Source organism: Lagopus muta, chromosome 27 (assembly GCF_023343835.1).
Source record: "Lagopus muta isolate bLagMut1 chromosome 27, bLagMut1 primary, whole genome shotgun sequence".
Lineage (NCBI taxonomy): Eukaryota > Metazoa > Chordata > Aves > Galliformes > Phasianidae > Lagopus > Lagopus muta.
The window spans coordinates 3,838,770-3,863,739 of record NC_064459.1 but is presented as its reverse complement, the minus strand read 5'-3'; the positions used below and the strand labels follow the sequence as shown (position 1 = coordinate 3,863,739).

The following is a 24,970-nucleotide window of genomic DNA, read 5'->3' as shown; positions in this document are numbered from 1 at the left end:
GCTGTGCATCAGCATCCAGCTCTTACGGTGCAGGCTCTGCATCCCTGGGATGTGCCTCAGCATCCAGCCTTTATGGTGCGGAATGTGCATCCCTGGGACATCCAACACCACCCAGCTCTTAGAGTGAGGGATGCGCATCAGCATCCAGCCCTTATGGTGTGGGATTGCATCCCTGGAATGTTCAACACCATCCAGCTCTTAGAGGGAGGGATGCACACCCCTGGGATGTCCATCAGCATCCAGACTTTATGGTGCAGGCTGTGCACTCCTGGGATGTCCAACGGCACCCAGCTCTTAGAGGGAGGGATGTGCATCCCTGGGATGTGCCTCAGCATCCAGCCCTCACGGTGTGGGATGTGCATCCCTGCAATGTTCACCACTATCTGGCTCTTAGAATGAGGGCTGTGCCTCAGCATCCAGCTCTTACGGTGCAGGCTCTGCATCCCTGGGATGTGCCTCAGCATCCAGCCTTTATGGTGTGCAGTGTGCATCCCTGGGACGTCCAACACCACCCAGCTCTTAGAGGGAGGGATGTGCATCAGCATCCAGCCTTTATGGTGTGGGATTGCATCCCTGGGATGTTCAACAGCACCCAGATCTTAGAGGGAGGGATGTGCAGCCCTGGGATGTGCCTCAGCATCCAGCCTTTATGGTGTGGAATGTGCATCCCTGGGACATCCAACACCACCCAGCTCTTAGAGGGAGGGATGCGCACCCCTGGGATGTCCATCAGCATCCATCCCTTACGGTGCAGGCTCTGCACCCCTGGGACGTTCACCACCACCCAGCTCTTTGAGGTACGCGCACCCCTGGCTCCGTGCTTCCTTACTCCGCCCCTATGCTGTGGGGCACGCACTCTTTGGGTCCACGCTTAGCCGGGCTCTGGAGCGCACCGTGTGCCCCGCTCCGAGTCCGGCGGTGCCGACCCCACAGCGCGGGCTCGCAGTGCCCTCCAGCGGCCGCAGCTGTCCAGATGTGCACCGCTGGCGATGGGGCCGAGCACCCCGCTCTCTCACTGCTTGTTCCTCTTCTTGGCCAACTGAAAGACCACGTTGTCGTACTCGGTGTCCCCAATCCACTCCTTGCCCTGCCGCAGCGGGACGGCTCTCTTGGGCACGGCGTAGTCGTCCCGCTGTGGGTTGTAGGGATATTTGTGCCCCAAAGGCTCCTCGGGGGCCGCCTGCAGCCTCCACGCTTCGCCCTTCACCTCCTGGGGCTCATCGTAGACAGTGTGGGCGCACACACCCTCAGGCTCATCGTAGATGTGCTCCGGTTTGGCGCGGGGACGAGGCAACGGCGGATGGCCGCTCGCCTCTTGTATGCTGTCATACAGCGGATCCGGAGCATCGGCGGGGTCCTGGAGGATGCTCCCGAATTTTCCAACCATCAGCGACTTGGCGATGGTATCGAAGGGAACGGCGTACTCCAATTCATCCACAGCATCCTTCCTCACACCTTTCTCCGGAGCTTTGGGCCCGGCCGACGGGGCGCTGTGGATCAGAGGGCCGCGGGGTTCGGTGTAGATGCTCTTAGCGCGGTGCTCCTCGTGCTCCTGAGCCCTCTCGGGGAGCTGGGTCGGTTGGCGCGGCCGTGTGCCCTCGTCCCCAAGGCCGCCCCGTTCCCGTTGCACGGCGATGGCCGATTCGATCACCTGGAAGATCTCGTTGCCTTGTCTGGTCTCAAACTCAAAGTTCCCTTCGCCGGAGGCGCAACGCCGGCCGGCCTCGAAGGAGAAGGTGACCTGGAGGAGGGGAACTGCATCATCTCTCCTGGGAAAGGGAGAGGTGGAGCCTGGGGACGTGGATGGTGGGGATGGTGGGGATGGGCTGCTTGGACTCGGTGATCTCAGTGGTCTTTGCCAACCTCAGTGATTGTGTGGGGACGGCGCTGATGGGTCAGCAGTTGGATGTGAGGATCCTAGGGGTCTTTTTCAACCCTATTGACCCTTATGGGCACAGTAGGAATGGGTCAGCATTTGGCTTGATGACCTTAAAGGTCTTTTCCAACCTTATTGACCCTATGGGCACAACAGGGATGGGTCAACACTTGGCTTGATGACCTTAAAGGTCTTTTCCAACCTTAATTACCCTATGGGCACAATGGGGATGGGTCAACATTTGGCTTGATGACCTTAGAGGTCTTTCCCAACCTTATTGACCCTTATGGGCACAATGGGGATGGGTCAACACTTGGCTTGATGACCTTAGAGGTCCTTTCCATCCTTATTGACCCTATGGGCACAATGGGGGTGGGTCAGCATTTGTCTTGATGACCTTAGAGGTCCTTTCCAACCTTATTGACCCTTATGGGCACAATGGGGATGGGTCAACATTTGGCTTGATGACCTTAAAGGTCCTTTCCAACCTTAATTACCCTATGGGCACAACAGGGATGGGTCAACATTTGGCTTGATGACCTTAGAGCTCCTTTCCAACCTTAATTACCCTATGGGCACGGTGGAGATGGGTCAACATTTGTCTTGATGGCCTTAGAGGTCCTTTCCAACCTTAATGACCCTTATGGGCACAACAGGGATGGGTCAGCACTTGGCTTGATGACCTTAAAGGTCTTTTCCAACCTTAATTACCCTATGGGCACGGTGGAGATGGGTCAGCATTTGTCTTGATGACCTTAGAGGTCTTTTCCAACCTTAATTACCCTATGGGCACAATGGGGGTGGGTCAACACTTGGCTTGATGACCTTAGAGGTCTTTCCCAACCTTAATTACCCTATGGGCACGGTGGAGATGGGTCAGCATTTGGCTTGATGACCTTAGAGGTCCTTTCCAACCTTAATTACCCTATGGGCACAACAGGGATGGGTCAACATTTGTCTTGATGACCTTAAAGGTCTTTTCCAACCTTATTGACCCTATGGGCACAATGGGGATGGGTCAACACTTGGCTTGATGACCTTAAAGGTCTTTTCCAACCTTAATTACCCTATGGGCACAATGGGGTTGGGTCAGCATTTGTCTTGATGACCTTAGAGGTCTTTTCCAACCTTAATTACCCTATGGGCACAATAGGGATGGGTCAACACTTGGCTTGATGACCTTAGAGGTCTTTCCCAACCTTAATGACCCTATGGGCACGGTGGAGATGGGTCAGCATTTGGCTTGATGACCTTAGAGGTCTTTTCCAACCTTAATGACCCTATGGGCACAATGGGGGTGGGTCAACACTTGGCTTGATGACCTTAGAGGTCCTTTCCAACCTTAATTACCCTATGGGCACAACGGGGATGGGTCAACATTTGGCTTGATGACCTTAGAGGTCCTTTCCAACTTTAATGATCCTTATGGGCACAACGGGGATGGGTCAGCATTTGGCTTGATGACCTTAAAGGTCTTTTCCAACCTTAATTACCCTATGGGCACAACGGGGATGGGTCAACATTTGGCTTGATGACCTTAGAGGTCCTTTCCAACTTTAATGATCCTTATGGGCACAACGGGGATGGGTCAGCATTTGGCTTGATGACCTTAGAGGTCCTTTCCAACCTTAATTACCCTATGGGCACAACGGGGATGGGTCAACATTTGGCTTGATGACCTTAGAGGTCCTTTCCAACTTTAATGATCCTTATGGGCACAACGGGGATGGGTCAGCATTTGGCTTGATGACCTTAGAGGCCTTTTCCAACCTTAATTACCCTATGGGCACAATGGGGATGGGTCAGCATTTGGCTTGATGACCTTAGAGGTCTTTTCCAACCTTAATGACCCTATGGGCACAATGGGGATGGGTCAATATTTGGCTTGATGACCTTAAAGGTCTTTTCCAACCTTATTGACCCTATGGGCACAATGGGGATGGGTCAATATTTGGCTTGATGACCTTAGAGGTCTTTTCCAACCTTAATTACCCTATGGGCACAATGGGGATGGGTCAACATTTGTCTTGATGACCTTAGAGGTCCTTTCCAACCTTAATGACCCTTACGGGCACAACAGGGATGGGTCAACACTTGGCTTGATGACCTTAGAGGTCTTTCCCAACCTTAATGACCCTATGGGCACGGTGGAGATGGGTCAGCATTTGGCTTGATGACCTTAGAGGTCTTTTCCAACCTTAATGACCCTATGGGCACAATGGGGGTGGGTCAACACTTGGCTTGATGACCTTAGAGGTCCTTTCCAACCTTAATTACCCTATGGGCACAACGGGGATGGGTCAACATTTGGCTTGATGACCTTAGAGGTCCTTTCCAACTTTAATGATCCTTATGGGCACAACGGGGATGGGTCAGCATTTGGCTTGATGACCTTAAAGGTCTTTTCCAACCTTAATGACCCTATGGGCACAATGGGGATGGGTCAATATTTGGCTTGATGACCTTAAAGGTCTTTTCCAACCTTATTGACCCTATGGGCACAATGGGGATGGGTCAATATTTGGCTTGATGACCTTAGAGGTCTTTTCCAACCTTAATTACCCTATGGGCACAATGGGGATGGGTCAACATTTGTCTTGATGACCTTAGAGGTCCTTTCCAACCTTAATGACCCTTACGGGCACAACAGGGATGGGTCAACACTTGGCTTGATGACCTTAGAGGTCCTTTCCAACCTTAATGACCCTATGGGCACAATGGGGATGGGTCAACAGTTGGCTTGATGACCTTAAAGGTCTTTTCCAACCTTAATTACCCTATGGGCACAACAGGGATGGGACAACACTTGGCTTGATGACCTTAGAGCTCCTTTCCAACCTTAATTACCCTATGGGCACGGTGGAGATGGGTCAACATTTGTCTTGATGGCCTTAGAGGTCCTTTCCAACCTTAATGACCCTTATGGGCACAACAGGGATGGGTCAACACTTGGCTTGATGACCTTAAAGGTCTTTTCCAACCTTAATTACCCTATGGGCTCAATGGGGATGGGTCAACATTTGGGTCTTGATGACCTTAGAGGTCCTTTCCAATCTTAATGACCCTATGGGCACAACGGGGATGGGTCAACATTTGGCTTGATGACCTTAGAGGTCTTTTCCAACCTTAATTACCCTATGGGCACAACAGGGATGGGTCAACATTTGTCTTGATGACCTTAGAGGTCTTCTCCAACCTTATTGACCCTATGGGCTCAATGGGGATGGGTCAGCATTTGGCTTGATGACCTTAAAGGTATTTTCCAACCTTAATTACCCTACGGGCACAATAGGGATGGGTCAGCATTTGGCTTGATGACCTTAGAGGTCCTTTCCAACCTTATTGACCCTATGGGCACGGTGGGGATGGGTCAACATTTGGCTTGATGACCTTAGAGGCCTTTTCCAACCTTAATTACCCTATGGGCACAATGGGGATGGGTCAGCATTTGGCTTGATGACCTTAGAGGTCTTTTCCAACCTTATTGACCCTTATGGGCACAATGGGGATGGGTCAGCATTTGGCTTGATGACCTTAGAGGTCTTTTCGAACTTAATTACCCTATGGGCTCAATGGGGATGGGTCAGCATTTGTCTTGATGACCTTAGAGGTCCTTTCCAACCTTATTGACCCTATGGGCACAACAGGGATGGGTCAGCATTTGGCTTGATGACCTTAGAGGTCCTTTCCAACCTCAACCACTCTATGAGCACGGTGGGGACGGGACGACAGTTAGACTTGATGACCCTGGGGGTCTTTTCCAAGCCCAATCATTTGACAGTTCCATGATTTCCAGTCCTCCTCCCTCCCAATCCCTCCCTTTGAGTGTCCCCACACCTTGTCCCTCCCGAAGCGCCGCAGGAAGCGGTAGGGCCAGCTGTAAAGGACATCCCTGCTCTTCACGTCCCGCAGCTCCAAGGCTTCCTCGCCCGCCCGCAGCACGAAGCGGCCCCGCAGGCGGCAGCGCTCTGACGACTCGGTGGCCCTCAGCGTCACCTCGAAGTCGTGCTCCACGCCTGGGGATGGGAGGAGGAGGGGATGTTTGCACCGTGCTGCAGCTCACAGCCCCGGAGGGGAAGCGGAGTCCGGCTGATAAAGGCGAAAGCCGCAATGAAACCCAGCCCAGCCTAACCGCAGCGCAGGAAAAGCACCCCAAGGCCGCTTCTGCAAGTGGTGCTGCCTGCAGGACGCTGCTCACCCACAGACACGGCCTCCTCCTCCCCACACCCAGACACTCGCCTTTGTGGGAGCTGTACAGGGAATTTTCAGCCATGGAGAATTCGCTGTCGGAGCTCAGCTCTCTGTCCTTCCCCACTGCCTCTTCCTCCTGGCTCCTCTGCAAGGAAAGAGACAGGGCTGAGCCACGGCTCCCACACTGCTGTTATCCCACCCATCTATATCCCAGCGGGACCCAGCAGACCTCACAACCCTGTTATCCCACCCATCCATATCCCAATTTGATCCAGCCCACCCCACAGCCCAGTTACACCATCCATACCCTGCGTGGATCCATTCCCCAAATGGACCCAGCATCCTCATGCCACAGTTATCCCACCCATCCATACCCCACATGGACCCAGCATCCCCATGCCAAGGTTATCCCATCCATCTCTCCCCCAAATGGACCCAACCATACCCCAAATGGACCCAAGCATCCCCCAAATGGATCCATCTATACCTCAAGTGGACCCAGCATCCCCATGCCAAACTTATCCCATCCATCCGTACCCCAAATGGACCCAACCAACCCCCAAATGGATCCATCGATATCCCAAATGGACCCAGCATCCCCATGCCAAGGTTATCCCACCCAAGCATCCCCCAAATGGATCCATCTATACCCCAAATGGACCCAGCATCTCCCATGCCACAGTTATCCCATCCATCCCTCCCCCAAATGGACCCAAATAGATCCCAAACAGATCCATCCATACCCCAAATGGAACCAGCATCCTCCATGCCAAGGTTATCCCATCCATCCAAACCCCAAATGGACCCAAGCATCCCCTATATGGATCCATCTATACCCCAAATGGACCCAGCATCTCCCATGCCACAGTTATCCCAGCCATCCCTCCCCCAAATTGACCCAACCATCCCCCAAATGGACCCAACCATCCCCCAAATGGATCCATCTATACCCCAAGTGGACCCAGCATCCCCATGCCAAACTTATCCCATCCATCCATACCCCAAATGGATCCATCCATACCCCAAATGGACCCAAGCATCCCCCAAATGGATCCATCCATACCCCACATGGACCCAGCATCCCTCATGCCAAGGTCATCCCACCCATCCCTCCCCCAAATGGACCCATCCATACCCCAAATGGAACCAGCATCCTCCATGCCAAACTTATCCCACCCATCCATACCCCAAATAGACCCAGCATCCCCACGCCAAGGTCATCCCACCCATCCATACCCCAAATGGACCCAACCAACCCCCAAATGGGTCCATCCATACCCCACATGGACCCAGCATCCCTCATGCCAAGGTCATCCCACCCATCCCTCCCCCAAATGGACCCATCCATACCCCAAATGGACCCAGCATCCTCCATACCAAACTTATCCCATCCATCCATACCCCAAACGGATCCATCCATACCCCAAATGGACCCAGCATCCCCATGCCAAGGTCATCCCATCCATCCATACCCCAAATAGACCCAACATCCCTCATGCCAAGGTTATCCCACCCACCCTTACCCCAAGTGGACCCAACATCCTCCATACCAAACTTATCCCACCCATCCATACCCCAAATGGACCCAACATCCTCCATACCAAGGTCATCCCACCCATCCATACCCCAAATGGACCCATCCATACCCCAAATAGACCCAGCATCCCCACACCAAGGTCATCCCACCCACCCACCCCCAAAAGGACCCATCACCCCCACCACCCCGCTCCTCCCACCCACCCATGCCCACATCCCCCAGCTCTCACCGGGAACGCCAGCTGGCACAGCCTCCTCACCCACCCCTCCGCCTCGCCGCCCTCGGCCGCCATCAGGTAGCGTTTCTCGGTGGTCTCCAGCAGGAACGGGGCCGTGGCTTTGGGGCAGCCCGGCTCGCCGCCCGCCTCGGCCACGTGCACGCAGTCGCTCAGCTTCACCAGGCGCCGGCTGCTTTCGCCCTTGCGCGGTTTGTCGGCGCTTTCAAAGAGCTCCAGGCGGGCGGTGGAGCAGGGGGTTTCGCGGTACAGAACGCCCCAATACTTCTTCCATTTCTGGATGCGGAGCAGCCAAAGGAGGCAGGGTTAGCAGAGCTGCTTTCGCCCTTGCAGGGGATTTCAATTGGCCATTGGTGCAAAATGCTCCGTGAGCCGGGCGACGGCTCGTCCCCAAAATGCCCATGTGGGCTCTGGGGGTCTGGGCAGGGTGGGGAAAGCATCTCCAAGCCCAAGCGCAGCATAAGGGAGACGGGGTCCCTGTGCTGCAAAGGGGGACTGAAGGCTGCTCAGCATCACCCAGCCTGGGGGGGATGTGGGGAAACCATCTCCATGCTCATGGAAACCCCTTGCCCTGGAAACCCCTTGCCCTGGAAACCCCTTACCCATGGAAACCCCTTACCCTGGAAACCCCTTATCCATGGAAACCCCTTACCCTGGAAACCCCTTATCCATGGAAACCCCTTACCATGGAAACCCCTTACCCATGGAAACCCCTTACCCATGACATCCCCTTACCCATGGAAACCCCTTACCATGGAAACCCCCTTCCCTGGAAACCCCTTATCCTGGAAACCCCTTACCCATGGAAACCCCTTACCCTGGAAACCCCTTACCCATGGAAACCCCTTATCCTGGAAACCCCTTACCCTGGAAACCCCTTATCCATGACATCCCCTTATCCTGGAAACCCCTTACCCATGGAAACCCCTTACCCTGGAAACCCCTTATCCATGACATCCCCTTACCCTGGAAACCCCTTACCCATGGAAACCCCTTATCCATGGAAACCCCTTACCCATGGAAACCCCTTATCCTGGAAACCCCCTACCCATGGAAACCCCTTACCCATGGAAACCCCTTACCCATGGAAACCCCTTACCATGGAAACCCCTTACCCATGGAAACCCCTTACCCTGGAAACCCCTTACCCTGGAAACCCCTTACCATGGAAACCCCTTACCCTGGAAACCCCTTACCCTGGAAACCCCTTGCCCATGGAAACCCCTTATCCTGGAAACCCCTTACCCTGGAAACCCCTTGCCCATGGAAACCCCTTATCCTGGAAACCCCTTACCCATGGAAACCCCTTACCCATGGAAACCCCTTATCCATGGAAACCCCTTACCCATGGAAACCCCTTACCCTGGAAACCCCTTGCCCATGACATCCCCTTACCCTGGAAACCCCTTACCCATGGAAACCCCTTACCCATGGAAACCCCTTACCCATGGAAACCCCTTACCATGGAAACCCCTTACCCATGGAAACCCCTTACCCTGGAAACCCCTTACCCTGGAAACCCCTTACCATGGAAACCCCTTACCCATGGAAACCCCTTATCCTGGAAACCCCTTACCCATGGAAACCCCTTACCCATGGAAACCCCTTACCCATGGAAACCCCTTACCATGGAAACCCCTTACCCATGGAAACCCCTTACCCTGGAAACCCCTTACCCTGGAAACCCCTTACCATGGAAACCCCTTACCCTGGAAACCCCTTACCCTGGAAACCCCTTACCCATGGAAACCCCTTACCCTGGAAACCCCTTGCCCATGGAAACCCCTTATCCTGGAAACCCCTTACCCATGGGAACCCCTTATCCATGGAAACCCCTTACCCTGGAAACCCCTTACCATGGAAGCCCCTTACCCATGGAAACCCCTTACCCATGGAAACCCCTTACCCATGGAAACCCCTTACCCTGGAAACCCCTTGCCCATGGAAACCCCTTATCCTGGAAACCCCTTACCCATGGAAACCCCTTACCCTGGAAACCCCTTGCCCATGGAAACCCCTTATCCATGGAAACCCCTTACCCTGGAAACCCCTTACCATGGAAGCCCCTTACCCATGGAAACCCCTTACCCATGGAAACCCCTTACCCATGGAAACCCCTTATCCATGGAAACCCCTTACTATGGAAACCCCTTACCTTGGAAACCCCTTATCCTGGAAACCCCTTACCCATGGAAACCCCTTATCCATGGAAACCCCTTACTATGGAAACCCCTTACCTTGGAAACCCCTTACCCTGGAAACCCCTTACCCATGGAAACCCCTTATCCTGGAAACCCCTTACCCATGGAAACCCCTTATCCATGGAAACCCCTTACCCTGGAAACCCCTTGCCCATGGAACCCCCTTACCCATGGAAACCCCTTACCCTGGAAGCCCCTTACCCATGACATCCCCTTACCCATGGCACCCCCTAACCTATGGCATCCCCCTGACCATGGAAGCCCCTTATCCATGGCACCCCCTGCCCATTGCATCCCTCTTCTCCTTGCATCCCCCCACCCATGGCATCCCCTTACTCTTGGCACCCACTTATCCATGCCATTCCCCTGCCTGTTGCACCCCTATTCTCATTGCATCCCCCCATCCTCCTACCCATGGCATCGCCCCCAAATCCATGCCCTCCAAAGGGCTTCCAGCTCCCCATTTACTCCCCTGTTCCTAAAACCACCACCTTCAGAGCAACCCCTGTCTCACGCCCTCTCAGCAGGCACGGAAGTTCATTGCATTTTGCATGGGAGGCGTGCAGCCCCAGAGGAAGTTTTGCACCCAAACTCTCCTCCTGCAGGGGCTCCAAGGGGAACCTGTGGGGCCCAGCAGCCCGAATCGCTGCACCTTTTGTTAAAGCCAAGCTCCAAACCCACCCCATTTGCTCTGCAGCCCCCACATCCTGCTGGCTGCTCATCCTCCCCACCCAGCGTGGCGAATGCCTCCTTCCTCCTTGCACAAGAGCAGCAGCCACCGTCGCCGAACCGCAGCTCCCTCCGAAGCAACGGCACATGGGGGCTGCATCTCTTTGCACCTAACCCCATCCTGAGAGCTGCACAGGTGCTCTGCTTGCATCTCTTCATGCTGCATCCCAGCACCGAATCCTCCAGCTCAAGGATGCTCGGGGTGCCGCACATCCCGCTGTCATTGCTTACAGCCCCCCTGAACCCCAGCAGGAAGCCCCCCCCCCCAATGCTGCACCCTCACCTTGCCGAAGGTCTGCTGCAGCTGCAGGTGCAGCACGCCCTGCTTCACCACCGCCTCCTCCATCCTGCAGCCCAGAGCATCCGTCTGTGCTGCCCCTCTGTCACTCACTGTTCCCCAGCGCCCCGTCTGCACCGACGCCACGTGATGTGCGGTTGGGTGCTGCTGTTTCCTCCCCATGCTCAGCTTCCTGCCTTCGCACCGTTACCATAAAGGGCAGCCGGCTGTGCAGCTGCACGCGGGGCCCTGAGAAGATGCTGGGGTGGGAATGGGGACCTGAAAAACAGGGGGGGTGCGCTGGGGTTTGGGTGGGTGGGAGCCCGTGGTTCGTCTGCAGTGTGATGCTGCTGCTCATCCTGCGCTGCAGGCTGCCCTGGTGCATGGCGTGGAGGTGGGCATGGGTTGGCAGGGGGCAAGGGTGGGTCTGTAGGATTGCTGCTCACGGTGCATGTGGGAAATGCAGCCTATGCACAGTGTCTGTCAGCACATGCAGGGAATGAAGCCCTCTGGGTGTGCAGGAGGTGCAGCGAGCCGAGAATGCATCCCTTGGTGCACGCAAAGCGTAGCAGCTGCTGGTGCAGGAAGAGCATTGCAGACCCTGCTGCATGCAGGGGATGCATTCTTCAGTGCAGGCAAAGCACCTCATTGGTTAGTGCACGTAGGAAGCATGCACATTAGTGCATGCATTGCACCTCAGTGCTCAGGGCATGCACGGGATTCTCTGGTGCTTGCAGGGAATACATTCTAGGTGCATGAAAAGCACTGCATCCCTTGCTGCATGCAGAGGATCGCCCGATGCGTGCAGGAAATGCGTCCATTGGTGCACACGGAGCACTGCAGCGCATGCAGGGAATGCATCCCCCGGCCCCGCAGAGCTGCACCCCAAGGCGCGCTGCACAGCAGCTCCGGGCGCTCCTCAGCCCTTCGCCATTTCACCCTCGGGCCACGCGGGGGCAGCATCCCATGCACGGAACTTCCGCGGGGGGTGGGGAGAGAACAGGGCCGGGTGACGCCCAGCAAAACCCCGCTCCGTGCTTTGCGGAGGAATTACGGGGCGGCGGGGGCGGCGGGGCGGCGGGGACACGGCGAGCACGGGAGCAGCACGCGGGGACGAAAAGGGAGCGCGGCCCCTTTAAGAGCGATGTCAACAAAGCGCGCCCCTCCCTCCGCGGCGCCGCCGGCGTCGTGACGTCACTCGGCCGCAGCGGGCGCCGCGCTGTTCCCGTCGCGCTCCGCGGGGGGGGGGGGGGGGGAGGGGCTGAGGCAGGTGGGCGTGGCTTTAGTGAGTGGGCGTGGTCAAGAGGCTGCAGCGTTCAAGTGGTTGGGCGAGGTCAATGGAGTGGGCGCGGTCAGAGGGGGTGGGCGTGGTCAACGGCTGTAGTGGTAACGGGAGTTGGGCGTGGTCAAGTGAAGTGGGCGTGGTTAGACGGGGTGGGCGTGGTCAAAGGTGTGGGCGGGAACGGCGCAGGCGCCGAAAGGCGGGAGGGCGCGACGCGCATGCGCATTGAGGCGGCGGCGCTGGTGGCTGAGGAAGGGGTGGGGGGGGCGGAGGCGGGCGCGTGCCGGGCCCGGCGGAGGCGGAGGGAGCGGAGCATGAATGGAGCAAAATGGCGGATCATGTGCAGGTGAGGGGGGGCCGCGGACGGCCGGGGCGGTCGGAGAGGCTCCTCTCAGCCTTTCCGGGCCATCGGGGGACTCCGAGGACGGGCTCCGGGCCGGTTGCGGCCTAGCGCGGCCTGCTCTGGGCGGGCGGCGGTGAGGCTCGGTAGGCCGCGGCTGGGCCTGGAGCCGAGGGATGCGGCGGGGCCTGAGGGTCCCTAACGGCCGGGGCGGTGCCGCGGGGCGGAGCTCCTGCAGCTCGGCCCGGCTCCTGCAGCGCGGCCCGGTCCTGCAGCGCGGCTCCTGTTCGATGCCCGCCGCCCGGCCTCGCCGCTACCGGGCCCGCCTCATCCCTAGGACAGAAGTGGAGCGGATCTGCCGTGTGTGAGCCCGGGGGTGGCCGCGTTGTTCGGTTGCCACGCAGCCGCTTTGCTGAAGAAAGGCCGCGTTTGGGTGCCGTGCCGTTAAAGCCGTTGAGCTGCGCGCTGCGGGAAGCTGCTGCTGTCGTGGTTTGAAATCCTGCCTCCTCGCTTTGCTTTTGTTTGTTAAATATTGCGTTCAGCAAGTGGGAGTTATGCCCCGTCCATCCCTGGAGGTGTTCAATGCCGCGTTGGATGGGGCCCTGGGCGGCCTGGGCTGGTATGAAATGTGGAGGTTGGTGGCCCTGCGTGTGGCAGGGGGTTGGAGATTCATCATCCGTGGGGTCCCTTCCAACCCTGGCCGTTCTGTGAGTTACAAGCGGCCAAACGGGGTCGCGATGGCCGCGTTCGGCTCTATGGAGTTAAAGTTTAAAGGCTGCAATGTGGGAGATGCTCCGCTCGGGGGACTGGTTTGCAAATAGAGCTGGGGCAGCTGCGGCCCGGCGTGGTTCCTGCAGGGCAAACAGAGCTGGAGGAGTCGCTCAGCGTTACAGCTGTGTGTGCTCTGCACGCTGCTGATGGTCTGTTTCTTCTCTCTGCTCCAGGTGCAGCACCCAGGGAGCCTCGTGTAGTTCCTTTCGGCACAGAGGTTCCCTTCAAAACTGACTCTGGATGTGTTGGGCCTGCAGGAGGCGGTGCTTTGTGTGAATAGATTGAGTTTGGGGTGAGAGGTCTTTACAGAGAGAGCAGTGAGGTGCTGGAACAGCTGCCCAGAGAGGCTGTGATGCCCCGTCCATCCCTGGAGGTGTTCAAGGCCGGGTTGGATGGGGCCCTGGGCAGCCTGGGCTGCTGTGAAATGTGGAGTTTGGTGGCCCTGCATGTGGTGGGGGTTGGAGATTCATCATCCTTGGGGTCCCTTCCAACCCTGGCCGTTCTGTGATGTGTCAGAGATCTTGCTGTCACCTCACAGCCCAGCCTGCTTGGCACGGCTGGGTTTGATGAACTTAAATCTCTGTTGCATCCTTAATGATTTTATGGCCTGAACGAAGCTGCACTGCAGTCACTGAGTTATCCTGCAATGTGTGCTGCCAGTGTGGATAATGGGGAGAGCTGTTTCAGTGGCACATGCTGTGGGAGTTGGCCTTGTTTTAATAGGGGCCGCCACTGCCAATAAATGCTGGCGGCTGGGAGCTGTGCAGAGTTCCCAGGGTTTGTGAGAGCTTTGCTTTGGGCGTTGTGTGCTGGCAGGCTGGGCTTTAATCGGGCTGTGGGCAGGGTTACGGTGCCTGGTGGGCACACAGAGCCATCGCAGAGGTTATAGGCAGAGCAGTGAGAAGGAAGGTGAGCTTGTAGAGCTTTGCGAGGGAGCGATCGCACCCTCACAGGGCTTTGGGAACTGGAGGTGATGCAGACTGAGCTGCGATGCCCTGTAGCTGCAGCTGGGCGCTGCTGAGTGGGAGGAGGCTGCTGGGTTTGTGCTGTGATGCTGAGGCAGCAGGAGTGCAGCCAGGTGTTGTGATGGGGCTGAAGGGCCCTGTGTTCTCCAGGTGAATTGCTGCACACCAGCTTGCCCATCTGTCAGCTCACAGATGCATATTGCTGATCCCAGGCTTGGAAGCACGGCCTAAACTTGTCCACAGAGCAGAGCAAGCACCCTTTAGCTCTGTGGGCAAATGCAGCCCTGTTCCTTTATCCCACCACACGGTGCGAACGGATCTGCTCATCTTTGCTTTCTGCTTTCCTTTCGCTTGGATGTTTTCCATGCTGTTGCCCTGAGATGGGATTTGTGCTTTCTGAGAGCGAATGTCCCCGCAGGAGGATGTCTGCTGGTAATTAACGCTGTGCTCTGAGCGTGGAGTGTCGTGTTGGTGTGGAGTTGTGACGAGTGACTGTGCCACGTGGAAGCCGTTCTCAGTTCTGTGCGAGCCCCTCTCGCCTGCTTGGGGTAACCTGGCTGTGAGCTGAGAGGAATGAGACGCAAGAAGAGAAGCATTGAGCTGCTGCTGCTATAGAAGAACGTGGAACCTGGCATCCCAAAGGATTTTCCCTTGTTACCTGACTGTGGGCTCAGTTTGCTGTGTGTTGGATCCTGCTTTGCAGAGGGTCAGCAGCAGGCAGATTGCTGCTTTTGTCTCGAAGCCATTGCAGAGGAAACCTTGATTTGCATTGGGATGGGCATCGTTTGGCTCCATCCCCACGTGAGGCAGAGATGTGCAGGACTGGGGGCACTGGCTGTGCTCAGAAGGGACAGCAGGACGGCTTGGAGGGCCTCGGTTTGCTGCTATGCTCAGAAAGCATCTCCCAGCCAGCGCTTCTTGAGGTGCTTTGCTCAGCTGGGTGCTTCCATCCCCAACAGGAGCTTTGTTTTCCCTTGTTTCTGTATTTTAGAAGACTTTCATCATTTTGGCTCAAGCACCAAATCAAATTGGGCTTTAGAAACCCACAGCACACAGAGGGAACCCTGCGCTGCGTGGCTCCGTTTGCTCTCCTGTAACCCTGCACCTGCTTGGTACAACACAGGCAGGCGCAGCAATCGCTTGGAATGCTTTGGTTTAGCTCAAGGTTTCACCTCCTGTGTGTCACTGCTCCATTGAGGGCTGGTATTGATCTCAGAATAGCCCACGGCAGTGAGGTGCAGTGCTGCCTCCACTAAAAATAGAGCTGGCAGCAGTTGTGTTGCAAATTAGTTGTTGTTGTTTTAACTGCGCTGCTTGGATGCTCGGCACCCAGGCTGCAAAGTAACAGCAGTGGTGTTGGGTTGGGGCCGGAAAGCAGAGTAACTTGGTGATTGCTGGTAAGGCCTCCTTGCCCTCAATGCTTTTGAGAAGCCTGCGGGGCTCAGGTCTGCTGGAACAGAGGCAAACTTCGATTTTAACCGCTTCCAATTGTCTTTTTGCTGGTAATTTTCTGCTTCTGGGGCTGTGCTTTCAAGGAGACGTTGGTGGCGAATGCTCTGTGCTCCCCTGCTGGTGCAGCTGTGTGACTCGGTTGTAGGGATCTGAGAGTCACCGCTGTCACCTGGGGCTTCACTCTCCTCATCCAGCTTTGGTGCATCCCTCCCACAGCAGCTCTGGGCATCCTCAGCCAAATGCAACCAAACGGGAGCCAGCGGAGCAGGCGCTGCACAGCAGACACACAGTGCAGATGCTGCCATGGCCGTATGGAGCAGCCAAGCAGTGCTTGGTGAGCAGCACTCACCCCTCTGCTCCCATCTGCCGTGTTCCCACGGAGCAGGGCTGCGATTCCTGCATCATCCCCACGCTTTTCCTTCGGCTCCTGTTGGAAAACTCGGTGCCCTCGCAGCACCGACCGCGCGGTGTTTGTGAAAGCGCTGATTGCAGGAGTGAGAGTCCAAGGACGTCGTGCTGGGAAATAGGAATTGTGCTGTTTCTCTCGTAGCAGCAGATAATGTCTGTAGCTCAAACAGGGCACCGAAGGTAACCTGCAATGCTTTGCTGACTTGGAGCAGCGCCGGAGCAGCTTCAGAACTTCGTATGGTGGAAAACACGCTGAGCTCTCAGGTTCATTTTGGTGCAGAGGGTTTCTGCTGCCTCCCTCGGCTCAGCGTGGCAGGGAGATGTTTGTGGAAGAGCTTCTCCTCCTCCCTGCCTTCAGCGCTGTGTTGCTCCCACGTGTGCCTTGTGCTTGCTGTTTCCTAATTTCCTGGTTGCTGCTCGTTAGGAAACGGCCAACCTTTGCCAAGCAGAAAGCCTTCAGGTGAGCAGGGAACATTCAGTCCTCAAAAAGAGAGGAGGAATTGCTGCAATTTCTGAAGCAGCACACGAACGTGGCACATAAATAAGAAGGGAAAGAGAGATGGCAGTGACTCATTCTCCCATACAGAGGTGCTGCTGCCGCCCAGCCTCCCGTTCTGTTCCCAAATGGAAGGAGCACCTGCACCCTGCGTTGGGCTGCTGTTCTCTTTGCCTGGACCCTGCTGGGGCAGAACCGATCCCTGAGCTGCTCTGGGACACCAGTTTGTATCTGCTGCTCCTGCAGTGTCGGTGGGCATCAGCAGAGCTGTGTGCAGCTGCACAGCCGTGCCTGGAGGGAGCAGAAATGCAGAGGTTGCTCTGCCTCTTCGCCCATCAGCCCCTGAGGAGCAGTCGGCTTTGGGGCTCTGCGTCCTGTTTGCTCCCTTTTGCTCTTGGTTCCTCAGTGCAGCTGAGCAAATCCTGCTGGAGCAAAGCCTCGGTGGAGCAGCGGTGTTTATTTGCAGCCAGCTGAAATATTGAAGGCTTTGTGCCGTGTCTCAGTGGTTTCTCCAGTTGCTCAGGGTATCAGGTCCTCATTTTGAAGCTCCGTGGGATGGAATCCATCCTTGTTTCTGGGTGCTTTGTTGGCAGTGCTGGCAGCAGCTGCATGGTGAAATAGCAGGGCTGGACCTGAGAGGAGTCCCCTTCAGCTCGACTTGAAGGCCATTCATCATAAGGAAATAAACGAGAGCTCTTTAGTGATGCCCTGGGAGATGCCTGGAAGCGTTGCTGCACTAAATAACTCTTTGAGATATTCTGGAAGGGCGTAAGTTAAGTTTTCTTTCTCTTGTTAGCAGCATAAATGGAAATGGGCTGTTTCTAGTTGAGATTCCCTTAGCAGTGAGGGCGATGAGCCCTGGGTTTCACAACGGTGAGCACTCAGGAGATGCATCACCGTGCTCCTCCATGCTGAAGAGTTGAATTGCTCCATTTAAAAGCATTTTTATTCCTGGTTGAAATAGCTCAAGTGACCCGAGCCGCTTCTGTCACCGCAGCCCTCCGACTGCTGCCATGAGTTTGGTAAAGCACAGTGATTCCCAGCCCTGACCTCAGCATCATCATCACCATCATCTTCCTCCCAGGCCAGGTAATGCCTGCAGCTTGGGGGTCGCCGTGGCGGTGGGCACACAGTCACTGCTGCTGCCTGCTGTGCTCATTGCGTGCCCTCTGCTGCCCAGGCCTCCTCTGCTGGTGGCACACAGGGGGAACAAGTTGTGATAACGGGTGGATGTGCTCAGGGTGCTGATAACACTGAGCACATGGAAGCAACGTGGCTCAGGGGGGCAGGAAGAAGGCAGGAGGAAGGAATGTGAGCATCTCCAGCCGTGTTCATCCTTCAGGATGACACCCAGGCGGCAGCAAAGCTTGGCTGGCTGTGCTGAACCTGTTAGTGGCTGTGCTGGGGGCTCCCCGTGCTGCTCCATCTTGGGCCTGCCAAGCACAGCCTTCCCTGCCTGAGATGGGAACTCAAACCCTATTGAACTGAACCTGCCTGCAGCTTATTGCAACCCCTGGATGTAAAGAGCGTTGCTTAAGCAACCGTGTAATATAGGATCAATTGCACAGCCAGCCCCCAGGGGCTCCTTTTTAGGTAGCTGTTGCATTCCTTGTAGTGTTTATCATTTTAAAGATGATCGCACGTTGTTTATCTTCACCGTGGGGAAAACCCGGCGCGGTGATGAGTTTTATTTGCAGCTCGTGGTAGAAATAAGATTGATGGGTTGCTTTTCTTCTGCGTTCTGAGCTTCAGAGCTGCTCTCAGCAGGCAGGAATCCGAGGCCAAGATCTCATCAAGGGGCTGCTGTGTGTGCAGGACCCTCGTGGAAGATCCCTGATGTGGATCCTGCCCGTGGGTTTGCATCAGGCCCCCAGCTTTGTTGTGCTCAGGGTGAGAAGAGATGCAAAACCAACCTGAGAACTGTGAAATGAACCTTGCCAGGGTTCAGAAAGAGGCCGGTGCTGTCCCAAATAGGTGAACACAGGGAAAGGGTGTGGGGCTGTAGGCAGCGACGCCACGAGGTGTCTGAGCTGAGGAGCCTTAGCACAGCAGTTCTGTGAACACAGCTCAGCGTTCCTATAACTGCTCTGGACTCACAGTTGAGCTCAGTGCTGCTGGCTGGGGTTCCAGCTTGTCATTGAGCCTCAGTACAGCATGAAGTGTGGGAGAGAACGTGGACCGAAGGGCCTGGGTTGCTGCAGGAGCTGCGGCTGTACCAGCATCCCACCAGAACCCCAGGCTCGCAGTGCTCTGCCAAAGGCAGCAGGGGAGGTTTGGGAGCCCAGGGCTGCCTGCTGTGACTCAGCACCTCAACGCCAACTCGCTGCTTCTCCTTCCACTGCTGTCCCCATGTCCCCAGCAGCCCGTCCTGCATCCCATCCTGCATCCCATCCTGCATCCCCAGCAGCTGGGCCTGCTCCTGCTGCACACCCTCAGACCAGAAGCTGGCCGCCTTCTCAGCCGCCCTGCAGAATCTTGCTTTGTAAATCATGTTTTCAGATCCCCCTTGCTCTCAAAAGAGCAAAGAAAACCCAGGTGTTGGTCAGCTGGAATTGCCCGTGGTGCCATTTTACCTTTCTGACCCTCAGCAAAGCCCTGCATGCCGGAGCCTTTCTGTGCTTCACAGGCTCTGCTGTCTCATGCTTTAGTGCTTATCTGGAGCACGCAGGGCGCTCGCATTGCCTGGTCGTTACGCTGAGTGCTGCCTTTTTATCTTGCCTGAAGGAGAGGCGTTGCTGAGGTGCTCCCTGCCTCCTTGCTGCCCCAGCGTCGCCATGCAGGAGTGAAGCTGGCTTCATTGCTGTCCCTTTGGTGGGGAGGATGATGGTTTACCGTGGGCACGCAGAATGAAAGCTCCGCACGTGGAGCCTTGGCTCGCTCTTGGCGTCGCCCTCCCAGGCTTTGCTGTTTCTCTGTGTGCCACCTCTGCAGCTCTGCTTTTGGGGACAGTGTGTGAAAGAAGCATGGAGCGAACATCAGCTGGAGGTCTGGGCTGCTGGGATGCTCAGGACGGCTCACGCAGCGCCACAGGAGATGGGATGAGTGCCAGCAGCTGGCGTGGACACGGACTCTCCACGGAGCTGCTGGATAACTGGGGGCAGCTCTCCTACATCTGTCACTTTTCACCTGAAAGCCGTGCTGCAGTGGCTGCAGCATCCCCTGACGGCGGCCCTGACTCCTGGGTGACCTGAGGAGGTTCTGCTGGAGCCCTGTGAGAGCTGTGGGCTCTGATGCAGTGAAGGCGGCGGGTTCTGCACATGGGCTGGCTCAGGTCCCAGCCAGGCTGAACAGAAGCCATCGGGCAGTGCTGCTGAGCCCCACAGCAGTGAGAACTGGAGTCTGTTGGAGCTGCGAGGGCCATTGAGAGGAAGCTCTGTGCCTGAGCTCGAGGAATTCCTGCAGGGGGTGCAAAACTGGGCAGAAGGAGCTCTTAACAGGACGGGTGCTTCTTGCCAGAGGTGTCACACGCTCTCTAGAGCCCTTTTCCACTACTGGCAGTGGATCCTTACAGGGCAGAGCCTGGGGAGCCCTGTGCCAGCCATGGGTTTGCCAGAAAGCAGTGAAGTTGCACCCAGGACTCATCTCCTGGGTTTGAGTTCCTTGCCCTGCCTCCTTAGCAGGAGTAACAAAGGCTGCAGGGTGCTGGGGGCCTTGCTGCAGGGGACCCCACCTGCAGGACTTACCAGCAGGTGTGTTCATTACCTGGGAAAGGGCAACCAGGGTCCCTCCTTGGGTCTCTTGTGATGCTGTCTCATCTGGTGGCCTTGGCAGCATCAAAAGCTTTGTGTGAAGTTGCTGCAGTTGTGCACGAGGAGTGCTGGGCTGTGCACTGACCATGGCACAGATGTGGTTTTAACATGAGGATGTGTCCAGGAATAAAGCAAGCAGCCGATGCTGTCCTGCTGTGCAAGCAGCCCTACAGCAGTGGGAAACACCTGCTTGTCATCCAGCAGGAAGAACCTGAGGGAGTATTGATGTCCATCCACAGAGCTGCTTTTTAGCTGGGACGCCTTGGGGGAAAACCATCTGCCTGGCTCAGGGTGAATATTCCCCAGCTGTTTGAGCACAGCCTGGCTTTTATTTCCCTTCACAGAGGCAGCCATCGCATCGTTGGTTCTCTTGTGCTTCAGGTAGCTGTGGCATGCAGTGCTGAAGGCTTCCTCTCAGTCCTCCCAGCATCCTGGGATGCTGAGGTCTGTCACCCTGCCCCACAAATGGAATCCGAACAGAGATGGGGGGGTCTCCACTGCTTGGCACAGAAACAGCTGTGACAGTGCATTCAGTAAACTGCAAAACCTCATTTCTCATCTATTTTTCCTCTCTGTTCCAGAGCCTAGCCCAGCTAGAGAACCTGTGCAAGCAGCTGTATGAGACCACAGACACTGCAACACGGCTGCAGGCAGAGAAGGCCCTGGTTGAGTTCACCAACAGTCCCGACTGCCTGAGCAAGTGCCAGCTGCTTCTAGAAAGAGGGAGTGTATGTAAAGCAAAAACACCTCCAGCGGGTCCCAGTCCTCTGGACGTGGATGGGGCTGCTGGCCCCGGGTTCTGCTCTGCTCTGTCTGTCTTGCACACGCGGCGTGCTTGTGTGTCTGTCTGCATTTGTAGGCATCCTCTGCCAAGGAAAGCGTTGGCGCGCTGACGGCAGGCGCTGCAGCAGAACCAGCTGCACGTAGCTGTCGGTTCTTGCTGGGCTTTGCTGCAAGTTCTTTGCAGGCTGCCACCCAGCCGTGCCAAGCTTCAAAAGGAAGGTGTTACAAGGGCAGCGGGGGGGATGGTGCGTGCACAGAGGTTCAGAGGACGTAAAACCAATATCTGAAACCCAGATTGCCAGCAGGCAGCTAGCTTAGCATCCAGCACTGCCGCTTGATGCTCCTGTTGTGAGATGTGCTCTCAGTGCCTTGTTTCTCTTCACAGTCGTCCTACTCCCAGCTCCTGGCAGCTACATGCCTTACGAAACTCGTGTCACGCACAAACAACCCGCTACCGTTGGAGCAGCGAATTGATATCCGTGAGTACAGGGCTTGGGTTTGCGGAGGGAACGTGAGAAGTTGTTGTGCACGCTTTCATCCCCGCCTGGGAGGCCCCCTGCAGCCCCCTGCAGCCCCCTGCAGCCCCCTGCAGCCCCCTGCAGCCCCCTGCAGCCCCCTGCAGCCCCCTGCAGCCTCCTGCAGCCTCCTGCAGCCTCCTGCACCTCACACTGAGGCATGGGATGGAAAGCAAGGATTGTCTTGCACGGAGTCTCCTGGTGGAGCTCCAGGTTGAAGTTGGAGGGCTGAGGAGATGGAGGGGATTGGTGACTGTGAATGAATCCTGGATACGTTCCCTTTGGACCTTAACACACACGTGCTGTTTCCCCTTCGGAGGGCACGCTTTCCAAAGTGAATTTTTTCTGGCTCTCTGGAATATCAGGCAGTGTTTCCTAAGGGAGCAGCCGTTGTGTCGCAGCGCCCTTCCCTGCATTGTGGCTGATGCTTCCTTTCCTCCAGGGAAGGGCTCTGAATCTGCTTTCCTTTATAGAAGTGATGCAATAAACGATCGGCCCTGAGATCTCAGAATCCTTTCCAGCTTCTCTCCCACCTCACATGTGCACACAGAGGATGGGATTTAATCTGGTGCCACACAGCGAGGCGCCTTTGGGGGAGGAGCTCACGCCTGTCTGCCTGCTTTCCAGATCTGTCCCACAGCTCTCACACCTCAAAGGCACAAACAAAACCCACCTTTTTATCCAACCCACCGCTGTGCTCATCTTAGGGTTGATGTTTTTATTTCCTTTACCTGCTTTCACAAAGATATTTGATCCTAACACAGCAGCACCATCTCAGCTCCAGCTGCCGTGTTTTTGTCTCAGAAACCTCTTCTCTCTGTTCCAGGAAACTATGTGCTCAACTACCTTGCCACCAGGCCGAAGCTGGCCACGTTTGTCACACAAGCACTGATCCAGCTGTATGCCAGGATCACTAAGTTGGGCTGGTTTGACTGTCAGAAGGATGAATATGTCTTCAGGAACGTGATCACAGATGTCACAAGGTTCTTGCAGGTCAGAACTTAAGATGAATGCACGTCTTGTGGGATTTGAAAGTCTCTGCGTTGCTCTGCAGCTCTGTTTGGTCTTTCATTTGATTTGCATTTGTTGACTGAACACATGAGGAGTGACTCCAAGGCTTAAAGCTAAAAAATCAACCTGCTCTGCCAGCTGTCCTCATTTAATCTTGATAGCAGGGAGGTTTCCCAGTGCCTTCTGTCTAGATAGTGTGCAAACACTGAGCTGATGGGCAACAGGTGGCTCCCATAAAGAAATGGTGAAGTCCCAGACCAAAACGTGCCTGGATTTGTGTCGCAGGTGAGTTTGGTCTTGGAAGTTGGAAGAGATCAGGGCAGTTTGAGCAGGATGTGCTGACCAAGGTGCGGAGCCAGGGGAGGAAGCATCGCTGGTTAGCTACAGAGCAGGGGCTGGGGCAAAGGAGCAGTGCAGCTCACTTCTCTGGAGCCATCTCTGAGTGGGCTGCTGTTTCTAGTGAAGAAGCATCTACAGCAGGCTCCTTTCACAACAGGGCCCCTGTTGGCAGGCTGCAGTGCAACCAGAGGCCAAAAAGGCTGTGAAGAATGGGCTCCCTTCCCTGGGAGATGGGCTGTGGGGCTGCTGCTCCTGTTATTGCAGGCCTGCAGCTCAGAAAGAAGAATTCTTTTCCCATAGTTGCCACCTGACAGCTCTGGAGCCACCCTGGTGTCGCAGAATGTCTGCACAGCTGCTGTTAAAACCAAGGGAACTGGTTTAAAAACAAACCATCGTCGTCACCAATCTTCTCAGGGTTGGGGTATGAAACAAACACGGGCATTAAGCTGTTAAATAAAAGGAGCCTGTTATTTCCGAGCTCACATCACCACGTTCCTCATCAAGGAACAAGTCGTTCCTAACTGCATTTCAATTCTCATCTGCTGCTGCTCCCAGGCTTCTTCCCAGTCGTAATAATCCAGGGATAAAGCAGCTGTAAAGATGTCTAGAAGTCTTCCAAGCAGAAAGAGCTGTGAGTGGCAGTGATGTTTGCTGAAAGCAGCCCAGCAGTAACTCCTTTCCCTGTCCCCTCCTTCCTCAGGATAGTGTAGAGCACTGCATCATAGGAGTGACAATCCTGTCCCAACTAACTAATGAAATTAATCAAGTAAGTGCTACAGCCTTCCTCAGTGAAGTAAGTGTCCAATTTTCTCATTCATATTGCTGTGTCCTGCCGTGTCTGTGCCTTGGTGGGGGTTTTTGGTTGTCTTTCTGGGGGTTGTTTTTGCCTTGTTGGTGTGGGGAGCATTGCGTAGCGGGTGGGATTTGGTTCTTTTCTTGTTTGTTTCTCACCCAGTCCCATAGCTGGGCTGTAAGATGCTGCTTCCTCCCGGCCTGAGGAGCTGTGTTGTTTCACTGGCATCTTCCATCCTCTCATACTTCCATGTAACCTTTTGAGATCAGAAAGGAGGGAGCAGCGAATCCAGGCCCAGAGCATCAGGACGTCGCTGCCAGCTCCCCTGCTCAGACCCTGTGCGTTGTTACAGCTCGGTTCTTGTGCCAGGAGAGACAAAACAAAGAGGGTCTGTCAGGTTGTGGAGGCTTTGAAAGCAGCCTGGTCACTCAGTGCTGGGTTTTGGCCCCTTCCCAAACAGTTCAGGTTCACTGGGGTTAAGGAGTGCTGTGGTTTTGCTTGCTGCTGTCTTGCATCGCTTCCCTGCCGAGTGGCACAGAGTGGCTTCCACTGCCCGTAGAACTCAGTGGGTTTTGCTGATTATTTGCTTTATTTTTAGTGTCTAACTAAGGAAAACTGTAACTTCTGCTAATGAATGGACTAATCCCAGCTCCAGAATGCATTGATCCGTGTGTGGGGTTTGAGGGATGATGACAGGCAGTGTCCAGAACTAGAAATGGTGGAGGTGTTATCCTGGCCAGGTCAAAGCACCAGTTTCTCCTGCTGAAATTGAAGTTCAGCATCACTGAGCTTCCCGAGCCCTTCTCTGTAATCTGAACAGCATCTGCAACCATTGCAGACCCAAATTCACTTTCTTAAGCCTGGCTGGGTCAGTAAATCCCAACCTGCAGCTCCTCCTGCCTCGCTGCTATGACAGTTTGCTGGCAGTGACTTCATCTGCACGAAGGAAGGTCCTGCACCTCCTCACACCAGGGCTGGAGGGGCTCTGCCTGCTCCCCCAGTCAGCATCCCTGCAGGGCT

At 55.6% G+C, this 24,970-nt stretch overlaps 2 protein-coding genes across 3 annotated transcripts in view; one reads left to right on the top strand and one right to left on the bottom strand.

Annotated features, from left to right (window-relative positions):
* Nucleotides 1–1,004: 1,004 nt before the first annotated feature.
* On the bottom strand, nucleotides 1,005–11,170 carry DOK2 (docking protein 2). The gene is made up of 5 exons (XM_048928289.1): nucleotides 11,053–11,170; nucleotides 7,834–8,115; nucleotides 6,116–6,212; nucleotides 5,714–5,892; nucleotides 1,005–1,741 (listed from the first exon to the last, which is right to left on the bottom strand). Exons 1-5 carry the CDS (start codon nucleotides 11,113–11,115, stop codon nucleotides 1,013–1,015), a joined length of 1,350 nt encoding a protein of 449 aa, XP_048784246.1. The 5' UTR covers nucleotides 11,116–11,170; the 3' UTR covers nucleotides 1,005–1,012.
* A 1,390-nt stretch (nucleotides 11,171–12,560) lies between these two features.
* XPO7 (exportin 7) overlaps nucleotides 12,561–24,970 on the top strand; it is a 31,777-nt gene continuing 19,367 nt past the window's right edge. The window contains exons 1-5 of one of the 2 annotated variants that reach the window (XM_048928043.1): nucleotides 12,561–12,674; nucleotides 21,091–21,237; nucleotides 21,678–21,771; nucleotides 22,634–22,800; nucleotides 23,858–23,923. In XM_048928043.1, coding sequence (XP_048784000.1) covers nucleotides 12,657–12,674; nucleotides 21,091–21,237; nucleotides 21,678–21,771; nucleotides 22,634–22,800; nucleotides 23,858–23,923 — 492 coding nt within the window. In that variant the 5' untranslated portion in view covers nucleotides 12,561–12,656. Of the gene's footprint in view, nucleotides 12,675–21,090; nucleotides 21,238–21,677; nucleotides 21,772–22,633; nucleotides 22,801–23,857; nucleotides 23,951–24,970 lie in introns of both variants that reach the window. The other variant, XM_048928042.1, reaches the window with a different exon arrangement.

What these genes read in the sequence shown, in the direction of transcription:
- DOK2 (XM_048928289.1), bottom strand. Translation starts at nt 11,115, where the DNA reads ATGGAGGAGGCGGTGGTGAAGCAGGGCGTGCTGCACCTGCAGCTGCAG. An exon ending in TGTGCCAGCTGGCGTTCCCG is followed by an intron (nt 6,213 to 7,833) that starts GTGAGAGCTGGG and finishes CTTTCCTTGCAG; the next exon opens with AGGAGCCAGGAGGAAGAGGC. An exon ending in GGCGCTTCGGGAGGGACAAG is followed by an intron (nt 1,742 to 5,713) that starts GTGTGGGGACAC and finishes CCCCTCCTCCAG; the next exon opens with GTCACCTTCTCCTTCGAGGC.